Source organism: Amia ocellicauda, chromosome 7 (genome assembly GCF_036373705.1).
Source record: "Amia ocellicauda isolate fAmiCal2 chromosome 7, fAmiCal2.hap1, whole genome shotgun sequence".
NCBI lineage: Eukaryota > Metazoa > Chordata > Actinopteri > Amiiformes > Amiidae > Amia > Amia ocellicauda.
Window position 1 is genome coordinate 42,436,671 of NC_089856.1, and position 10,913 is coordinate 42,447,583.

General features: G+C 40.2%; 1 protein-coding gene across 2 annotated transcripts; it reads left to right on the plus strand.

The window, feature by feature from the left end:
* The first annotated feature begins 2,872 nt into the window (after positions 1-2,872).
* On the plus strand, positions 2,873-9,597 carry LOC136753537 (claudin-1). Of its 2 annotated transcripts, XM_066709746.1 has the most exons (6): positions 2,873-2,974; positions 3,742-4,016; positions 8,052-8,216; positions 8,521-8,602; positions 8,736-8,846; positions 9,249-9,597. In XM_066709746.1, exons 2-6 carry the CDS (start codon positions 3,797-3,799, stop codon positions 9,340-9,342), a joined length of 672 nt encoding a protein of 223 aa, XP_066565843.1. In that variant the 5' UTR covers positions 2,873-2,974; positions 3,742-3,796; the 3' UTR covers positions 9,343-9,597. The 2 variants fall into 2 exon arrangements, with proteins under 2 accessions (XP_066565843.1, XP_066565844.1); XM_066709747.1 differs by lacking the exons at positions 2,873-2,974; positions 3,742-4,016 and adding an exon at positions 5,675-6,082.
* The last annotated feature ends 1,316 nt before the right edge of the window (positions 9,598-10,913 follow it).

Consider the following 10,913-nt stretch of genomic DNA (forward strand, 5'->3'; position numbering starts at 1 on the left):
TACATGCTTCCCTTACTAATTTAATATTTGCAAAATCCGGCTATAAGCATCCAGCAATGAAGAGTAACATGCATGCCCTTCATTGTAGTTTTCAAACGCATCACATATTCATTTGCTTTTGTGTGTTTTTCGGATCCAGCTCTGCTCAGAACCTGTGTCAACCGACATTTAATGAAAGCCAGACTTTGACCTCTGCTCTAGGCAAACGTCTGCTGGCAAACCATTAACGACTGTAACACATGCAGTTATTACACTTTTTTTAAGCATCTCATATATTTCCTTTTGAAAGAAAACAATAAAATAAAATATAAGCTCTGATTGGCTTATTGGTTCCAGCGCTAGACTCATTTGGTCTCCTCGCTTATTTAGGTATCTCCGCCAACGTGAAAACCATCTGCTTAATATACGCAGATGTAATATTAGGAAAGCATGCATTTTTTATGTTTGTTTTCATTAGTTTTAATGACCAACTGAGGAAAAAACAAGAATTGAGAAATAATTCCAAATCAGTCAGATCAGTCCAAATGACTAGTACTCCTTTTTTGGGGAGAATTGTCTGCCTATTTCAAGCTAACGATTTCAGGCTCTTGAAAAGATGGACAGACAGAATTCTCATCAGATATCAGACCCAGGTCTCTGCAGGAGCTCCAATGTTCAAAACATAAAGTCCTTTATTAAGCCTTCTGAACCCCTCCCCCCCCGCAACCTCAATCTCACAGTCCTTTTGCTTTTAAGGTAAACGTTACCAGATGACCCAAAAACACATGATGTTAAAGAAATGTAATAGTCTACAACCCAATCACACGTGCCTAGGCTGTTCACTGGTATAATACTATCCTGCCATTAAGTCATACTTAAGTACTGATCATGTGCAAACACACAGGCAGTGTCAGGTGATCATGGATGTTACTAATTCTATACATCCTGTGCCCTCATTGTTGTTTTGCATAGTTTTCAGCCAGTTCAGCTCATGCAAAGCAATGTGCTGGCCAGAAAATGTCACAACACGAAACTCCACTTTGTTGAGAGACGCTCTTGCCAGTAAAAGTGATTTCCCATTTTGTTGCTCGGTGGTGGTCAAGGTCTACTAACAGTTGCAACAACAAAGTTTGTATCCAGGGGGAGGGGCCGAGAGAGGACGCTTGCGTAATTTCTGTAGCCTGGGACGCCATTGGAGAGTTTCTGGTTATGCCCATAATCCGTATGATTGGGATGTTGAAGAGTCTTGCAAAGGGAAGTCACTCAACACTTTCTGCTCAAATTTGTCTGAGCAAATAAAGCCTATTGTTGACTCTTCCACTGTCTGGAGGGGAGGCAAAACATCGGGTCTTGCTTTTTTTCCTCTCTGTGCCTGATGGTTATACTGACTCTTATGGTTATAGTCAGCTTTCTGAGTTACAGTGAAGGACACCTGCAATATTTATCCTACCTTGGTATCTTGTTCAAAGGAAGATGCCACCTGAGATTAATCATATAAACGTTGCATTTGCATACAACACATACATCAAAAGCACCTTAAACATCTTGCTGATTCATGCTAGCAGTGGAGTGTTGACCAGTCACACCACGGTCATTACTGAACAAGCATGGACTACCTTTTCAACTACCCTGGTCTAGAGAATGATTTTTTTTTCTCTGAATAATTCCACAGCTATGCTTAAAGGAAAATTGCACAGTATTTCTTGGACAAAAAGGCTAATAAAAGAAATCACTTGATGTCCTTACTAGTGTTAACATTATGGGCTGGATTAAATCAAAACTTTGACCCACTCGCTAATTGAAAACTACAGAACTGTACTCAGTTGCGGCTTCATTTTTAGTAAGATGCCACTTTCTTTTAATCATAAATGTAACCGCTATAATAAACAGGTTTGTCGTTTGCTATTAGCAGGTGGCTCAAAGTTTTGATTGAATCTGTCCCTATGTCACGTTTAATTGCTTTCTGGAGCTCTACTTTTAATGAGGGCTCAGGGTTTAATCGAAGGTGCAGGCTAGGGTTATAGACTGGGCTGAGACCTTTGCTTCCAGCTAAATTTCGACTTCCATTAGGATGGGGCTTGGCTTTCTATGGGGATAACATAGACACACTGAGCTGCAGATATGTTATAGCTTTAACGTGTGTTGTGGATTAGTGAGAGAGAGATCAGGAGCATTGTGGAGCCAAAATTGAATCACATCCGTATCAAATCTCAGCCTCTAACACTACATAAAGAGCAATAAACATCACTATTGTAAAAGTGATGCTTTTAAGATGCTTATGCATTGCAGAAGAGTTATCTTTGGGACACTGAAAGCACAAGTTTGTATACCATTAAAAACCCAACAGGACTGATACAGAAATCCACACACCTACACAGATAAACTTTCAGGTTGGTAAGATGATGCACACATTGTTATGGATGTCAATGTGGTCTGTGGGAATCCACTTTTAAAAATAACATTTAAAAGCCAATATTATTAAAGATATTATGTTCATATTTTCATCCTTTCATTCCTTTTATGTGATCACATTTTGCCCCAAGCAGTTCAGATATGGAGCTCATCTATGGGTTATTCTTATTTTGTTCCAGTTCCAAATAAACATCATGACAGTTCCCGATTTTCAGGACCTTGTTCACTGTCTGGTCTTCATTTGTTTGTCGGTTCCTTTAAAAAGTCGGTCACCAGAACCTCTTAAAGCACAGCAACAGTCTCACATCTGGAAGGGTCTTTTCTCAAATGTACGTCATCTGTCCTGTGCAACTAGGGAGGTCCTGTACCCTCTCTGGAAATGAGACAACTGGCTGCCAGAGGAAAACAGTCAGGCACGTGTGCAAATGGCAAAAGTTCATTGGCCCTCAGGATCACTTGTAATATTTACTCAAAGGGGTCCAGTGACCGCTGGACCACTCTTTGATCTTTGCGTCTCCCATCGCTACTCTCCTTATTCTGTTCTGCTTTGAAAGGTGCTGGTCCCACGACTCTAACACAAAAGGTAAGACTATATAACATTTGCTTTTGTTCTTGTACGTTTTTTTGCCAAGGATGGCCGCAATGATGGCAAAGTCAAGTCCAGTATTCAGCTCAGGAGTTCAACACACTGTGGTTCAGAATAGTCACAGGAGGGTAGAGTATTTATTTTGATCTCCTCTATGCTCCCTTTCCCTGGCCCTTGACTGTGACCTAACATCTTGTCTGCACTTATCAGCTTTTACAATCTAGGATGTAAGACCTCATATATTGTTTACTGTATATCTCATACACACTTAAAATTGGAATTTGTAAAATGTATTATGCTTTGTATTGCTCTTATATTTTGTAAGTTGCCCTGGACAAGGGCGTCTGCTAAGAAATAAATCATAATAAATAAATAATACAGTACAAATGGAGGGGAAATATTTGATTTTCAGGATTTTATTCTCCTCACTTCCAAGAAGAGGAGAGAGTGACAGACAGGTAGCAGATTTGTGCATTTGACTTCCGTCACTCTCAAAATACTTCACCAAGTCCTTACGAAATCATATGTATTTGCACCAAAAAACACTTGCCTCCTCGAGACTTGTCCATTAAGAAAACTTGTAGACCTGAATTCTGAATTGATCTTATACCTTAATTGTATTCACTGTAATATGTGGATTATTGCATGTGATTGTGTTACCGTTGTTATATTGAGTATATAGACCATTGTGTATTAGTGTTTGTTAACCCATATATGCTGACATAGATAAAAGCATCTGCTAAATAATTTGAATCTCCTCACAGGCCCTTCAGAGAACCACTGAAAGCTGTACCACTGAAAGAGTGCTGCCCCAACAAGATGGCAGTTGTGGCTTTGCAGATCCTGGGGTTGATAACGGGGTTACTGGGCTGGATCCTGAGTACGGTCAGCACCAGCTCCCAGAACTGGAAAGTGTCCAGCAAGGCTGACTCTGTCATCACGGCCAACTGGGTGTTTGAGGGGCTCTGGATGCACTGTGCTGCGACTGCCATGGGCTCCATACAGTGCAAGAAGTTCTCCACTTTTCTGGGCCTACCTGGTAAGGGCCTTCTTTCTTCCCCGTACCCCCTGTACCCTGATTTGTTTTCCAGCCTACAGCGTGCGCATCATGATGTGAGCAATTGGCTAAGAGTTGGCAAGTATGTGGTTAATGTGCTCAAAACATAAACACTGCTGACATGATACAGCTGATGTCAGTCTTTGTCATTGAACCTGCCATGTTGATTTCTATTGGATAAACAAGTCTTGACTGTGGAATGACTGTGGAATGAAACATTTGTGTTACTAAGAATAGTGTTGCAACAACAGTCCTATACTGGGCAGCACAGCATTTTACACTTGTCTCTGCTGAGTAACTTCAGGTATCACCTTCCTCTCTCTATTGCCTCATGACTCACTACTTCTTCTCTCGCTAACAGGGCTTCAGTTTCTAAGCCTGTAGTTTTCAGAGGATCACAGTGATACTTGCAATAAAACCAGCCCTTTGTATCTCAATGGCACCAATATCCTGTCAAACATTAACTCAAGTGGGGGACATTTCGTTTTTTCTTTGCGATGGGAGTGTTGTCCCATGAAACCGAGACACTGAACGGCCCACGATTCTCTCATCGTGAAGCCAAAACTGGGATATTTCCTGCCCATGCTGGGAAACTCCCCCGCCTCCAGTGCACTTGTCGTTTTTCGGAAGCTGTTTTTTGGCTCTTTCACTACACACAAATATACAACATACAAATTAAACTTGGCATCTCATAGACCAGTGTAGGGAAGCCCTGGACCTGGAGGGCCACAATGTCTTCTGGTTTGTGTTCCAACCCCATTCTCAGCAACTTCCTCCATCCATGTATATGCTAAACTGAGCCACATTTTGAGCAAGAGAGGAGGTTAAGAGACCTACAGAAACTGCAGGACTGCGACCTCCCCGACAGATCAGGGTTCCCCAGCACTGCCTTGGAGACCAGAGTTTTCTGATATTCTGAAATAGTTCTTCTTTTGAGGAATCCTAGTTACAGGTGGATAAAGACTTGGATCTGAACCAGTAATATATGAACTATAGGGATAAACCTGCACTCCAAATCTAGGCCTTTACCAAGTTGCCCCTTTTGGGACCCTCTGGTTTCTTTTTATATTGTTCAGTTGTTTAAGTATGGAAGATCATCTGTAAGTTCCCTCCCAGCACTTCTACTGGTCTGGTTTTCCCCATGAAAGAAACCCCTCTTCCTTTTCTTTGTGAATCTTGGTGCATTTGAACATCATGGACCCTGCAGTGATCAATACACTCAAAAACACAGCCTTGTAAATCATTAATGGCCTTAAATCATTCCAACCCCAGCACTCCAGTTGAAGAGGCAATGGGGGGAAGTCTCAAAAGATTGGATTCTGTAGTCATCCTACATTGCAAACAGAAAAGGGTTGAGAAAATATGACATTATGAGAGGGTATCCGTCTTTTACACCTGTTTTGTGTCTGCACCAGGAAGAAGTTTAAAACTTTTAGGTTATTGATCAGCTCTACCTCAACAATTTCTATTTTGTAAGCTGTTACTGAAAAGGAAGTAGTTTTTTTTGTTTTAAACACGTTAACCTCGTCATCAGCTTTTGACACACACAATTTACAGCCCCTCCATAAAGATCAGTCATATCCATGACTCCCAGAGGCCACTCCTTATATTATAAAAAGCTCCATCAGAAAGGGGACTTCTTATCATTTTATAGCGTCTAAGCAAGAACAAAGTTCCCTCAGAGCTACGAGGAGACAATTGAAGACAGGAGGGCAGACGTTGTGGATCAGGAAGGGAAGTTACGGCTGTGGCTGTGGATTTGATCTCGCTTCACTTTGTGTTTGGCTATTTGCTTTGGTTTTAAATTTGCTGGAATTACTGAGGTCTGATCATGTCGACTGCGATAGAAGTGATGGGATTATTGCTGTGTCTGGGCGGCTTGCTCATCACCGGGGCCTCTCTAGCCAACGACAGCTGGAAAGTGAACAGTAATTATGACACTGTCTTAACCTCCAGCCAGCAGTATGAAAACCTATGGAGGACCTGTCTCTCGGACAGCAGGGGCATCATCAACTGCAAAACCTTCGAGTCCTTGCTGGCCCTGCCTGGTGGGTACCTGCGGCATGTCCTACTTCAGCCTTGTTTCTTATAGAGCGGTCATTGATTTACTGGGATAGCTGGGTTTTTATGTAGGTCAAAAGGAATCAAAAGTTACTGTGGAAAGCCAAGTGGTATTAAAATAAATTAAAGAAACCCACACATACAGTGTTTTCTTGAAAAGGGGGATCTTCATGTCATAGCCTTTTTAATCGTTTAAAGCAGACAAAATGAAAAAAATGACAGGGCATTAATAAACTTTAACAAAATGTACTCAAGTTTGGCTAAGAGTTGTTCTGTCTGACACAGCCTTTAGAAAATTTGTATTTTGTAGGCAAACATCAAGGCGCCATTTCTCAATTTGCACTTCTTTTCCGGTGTCATAACCGGCTGAAACTGGTTGAAACAGTAAGATTCACAGCCCCGCCCAAGGTCAAACTTGGAAAGGGCCTTTGATCTTGACTGAATTTTATTCTTGATTTTTGGATTGCTTTTTGTTTCAACTCAATAGAAACTCTCCATCAGGAAGTGTGATTTTTGTGAATGTCATGAGGGAGAAAGTTTAGATGCTAGAACCAGAATAATGCTTAGAAAGTAATCAAGCTCTCAAGAGATTTATTGCATTTACAAAGAGGGTGTTTCCCAAGAACCATGGTGTTTAATAGCAATGCTGGTTTCCAAGGTTTTCTGTTCAGTATTTGTTTCAGCGGAGCACTATGTGAAGTTTGTTCATTTGACATCCCTTAATGGGACCAAACCTTTTTAACTAGTAGAGGTTTGATTACACAATTAAATCTGAGAGATACAATCCTGGGATTGGTGGAAATAGCTATTCAGGCTTCGTATTTGATATTGCTTTGTAAAAGGTAGACAGTGTGACATGTGTGAAATGCAGTATGGGAAGAAATGGGAATAGTGGGAAAAGGATACACACCCAAAGGAGTGTCTAGAAAATTGCTGAGGCAATATTACGGCCCCAAAACTAAGAAAAAAACATGTATGAACATGTTTACATGTATATGTATCAGACAAAAAGATGGTAGAATAACAAAATAACGGAAATCAGAATCAATCTGTAATCCTGCATGTTTTCAGCATGACTAGTTGAATTTGTAACTACAATAATGACCAGGTACTGTACTACTAATACAGGTGTGTCTGTACCACTATTCTCTGGGTGCGCAGTTAGTGATTTTTTCATCGATGAAGAAATGTACTCTGGGAATATCCATGCTACTGAAATATAACCTGGTGAGATATAAATGGCAAACCTGGATGTATCCCACAATGGGCAGGACATTGCTTTATTAGCCAAGTTAAAATGACTGAATTTGTATTGATTTAAAGTGTTTTTTAAGATGCATAACTGACAATACTATAACACAGGTATCTGAGAACTAGGCCAGCAATAAATGCCCATGTGTCATAAACATGATTATTCCTGTGCGATACTTATGAACTCAGAATGAATCCGTTAATGCTGAAAATGAATGTCAATGAATTAGCACTGGACATTTGAATACGTAGGCTGATTAGCCCTAAAAACTATAACTAAAAGTCATAAACCTGAACAATGTCCACTTGTATTTGTTTGTGTGTTATGTTAAATTTTGACTGGACTGGGTGGTTTCCCAACTACTCCTTCATCTCTTGAATCAATTGCAAAAGACATACTTATAGATCAAACTGAAAGGGAATTTTTAAGGAAATTTTTCAAAGTATGAAACATTCCTACAGACACAGGTTTGCCTTCCACAAATCCTTCTCCAGTCTGCAGGTTACATGCTTTTCATGATTGTGTCTCTACATGTTTACAACAATAGATATTTTACACAGAAAAGGAATTATTCAGAAGGTATCTATTCCCTGAAATTCACACCTGGTATTGATACTTTGGTTTGGTTCACTGACTCTCAGAGCAGCCACAGAGCTGGTACCAATGACTGTTTGACCGAGCCTGTTTCCTCTGTGTCTCTGCAGCCTATATACAAGCATGCCGGGCTCTGATGATCGTCTCTTTGCTGATTGGGGTGATGGGTATCATCGCAGCACTGATGGGCCAGAAGTGCACTAAGATTGGCAGTGCCAACAACCAGACCAAGGGCAAGATCGCCTTGATGGGCGGGATCTGTTTCATCTTTGCAGGTGAGTGCCAGACGGACAAACACACAGGCAGGGTCCGAAGGGGAAGGACCCGCCCTAGAGACAACCTTTGAGTACTATGCATAGCTGTGTTTCAGACAAAACGCAGTAAAGGAGTTAGCAATCCAATGCAGCGTCATGAACATACATACAGTTTTATACCAGTATATACTGCATTCAGGAAATCTTTCTTTGCTGGTTTATTGCCATCCAATTCAAGGTCTGTTCATAGCCCTTTAACAAACGTGTTGCTATACTATTGAGGTTTGAAATATTTTGTTTTTTCTTTCCCAATTCTGTCTCTCAGGACTGAGCTCCCTGGCAGCTGTCTCCTGGTATGCCAACCAAATTATTCAAGAGTTCTACAACCCTTTCAATGGGGGCACCAAGTAAGTTGATTAAGGCTTTATCTTTTATTTTTCATTAATATTGTTCTTAAGAAGAACAATAAAAATAGCTTATTTTCTGTAACAAACCACAGACTGTGAAGTCATATGTTTGTGTGTGTGTTTCTGTCTCCAGGTTTGAGCTTGGTGTGGGTCTGTACATTGGCTGGGGGGGTGCCTTTCTTTCCATTTTGGGGGGCGCCTTACTCTGCTGCTCCTGTAGAAACTCTGGAACCGCCCCCAAAAGGTGAGCCACACTTCACACTCTCGGTTCTCACAGCTTTTATACTTTAACTGCTGCAGCAACATGTAGGGGAAAGACAATGCTATGTCTTTCAGAACATAAGAACCTAAACCACATTCTCTTTGTGATCCGTTTTTTAACAAGGCAACTGTTCTCGTTAGGTTGCTGTAGTGTATTATCCACGCCTCTCTCTTGGGCAGAATATCGACAGGGTACAAAGTAATCGGTAAAACTCGTGCAGTTTAATTTAAATATTGGCATAGAAAGAAAATATAAAACATACAAGAAGAAGAATAGGCTTGCAAGTAACTGCACAGGTGAAATTCTCTAACATTAAAACTTCACAGTGTAGCAATTTCCATATTGTCGCTTGGCTTTTGTTCAAGCATTTGTTTTTTGTTTCAGGACATACAATTACGACTACTCAGCGGCTGGCAGCACCAACCAGCAGAAGATCTACAAAGCCCCCCCTTCAGAGTCCTCTAAAGCCTATGTTTGAGCCGATTCTCCTTGTCCCTTGTTTTTGTTGTCAATGATGATGTTAGTATATTCTTCAGGTTTTTTTACGCCACATTTGAAAGTCAATTATTTGTATTCAAATAATTTCCATGTAAACGTAAATCATTGTTTCTATTTCAAATAAAAGGAGAAATTATAAACTTAAAGAAGATGAAGAAGAATATGAGTTAGCTTGGGACCATAATTAGCTGGTACTTAATTTGTAATTTTAATAAAATATGGTTTGCTATCTTTTCTTTTGGGGTGTGTCAATGTCTGCTTATATAGAACGTAATAATGTACATGAATAAATAAAACCAAAAACTGAAAGAGAGAAATATCAAAGTAAGAAAGAAAAATGTAAAACAATACATATTCCTTCTGGAAAACAGGAACATTAGTAAATATGAAGAGTTCTGTACAATACTTCAGCTGAATGCTGCCTTCTTGTGGAAGCTGCCCAGAGGTTTTATAGATGTCGTCAATCATTGCCTAAAACTGAACTAATCGTAACAGATTAAGCCAGTAACCAGAGTGACCAGAGTGACAGCCTTACAGGCAATATCTCAGGTATGCTCTACAAACAACTGACAATAAGTTTAGTATCTTGCAGAGAGACAAAAGTAGTATATTACTATTAATATACAGGACTACAAATGTGTTGTAGGGGACACACATTTATCCGAAGAACCAACGTGCATCCATATTATTGCAAAAATACTTGTCATACATTATTATTTACATCGTTTTTTTCTGTCTAATCTGTTGCTCTAGATTAATCTAGAAACCTAATGACTAGCTTCGACCTAATATACACAACTGTAATATACTATAATATGTAATATTTTATTGTACTAGCCTATAAGATGTTGTACTGCATTGTGATGCACTGTCCTATAATACACTGCATTGTAATTTACTACAGACTATTATAAATAAAGTCCTGTATTGTGTTGTATGTCAAAATGCCTATATTTTATACACTCACCTAAAGGATTATTAGGAACACCTGTTCAATTTCTCATTAATGCAATTATCTAATCAACCAATCACATGGCAGTTGCTTCAATGCATTAAGGGGTGTGGTCCTGGTCAAGACAATCTCCTGAACTCCAAACTGAATGTCTGAATGGGAAAGAAAGGTGATTTAAGCAATTTTGAGCGTGGCATGGTTGTTGGTGCCAGACGGGCCGGTCTGAGTATTTCACAATCTGCTCAGTTACTGGGATTTTCACGCACAACCATTTCTAGGGTTTACAAAGAATGGTGTGAAAAGGGAAAAACATCCAGTATGCGGCAGTCCTGTGGGAGAAAAAATGCCTTTTTGATGCTAGAGGTCAGAGGAGAATGGGCCGACTGATTCAAGCTGATAGAAGAGCAACTTTGACTGAAATAACCACTCGTTACAACCGAGGTATGCAGCAAAGCATTTGTGAAGCCACAACACGTACAACCTTGAGGCGGATGGGCTACAACAGCAGAAGACCCCACCGGGTACCACTCATCTCCACTACAAATAGGAAAAAGAGGCTACAATTTGCACAAGCTCACCAAAATTGGACAGTTGAAGAC

Bases quoted from the DNA above. Each gene is read 5' to 3' on its own strand.
- LOC136753537 (XM_066709746.1), top strand. From the start codon at position 3,797: ATGGCAGTTGTGGCTTTGCAGATCCTGGGGTTGATAACGGGGTTACTG. The intron at 8,603-8,735 runs GTAAGTTGATTA...TTCTGTCTCCAG, and splicing joins CCTTTCAATGGGGGCACCAA to GTTTGAGCTTGGTGTGGGTC. The intron at 8,847-9,248 runs GTGAGCCACACT...TTTTTGTTTCAG, and splicing joins TCTGGAACCGCCCCCAAAAG to GACATACAATTACGACTACT.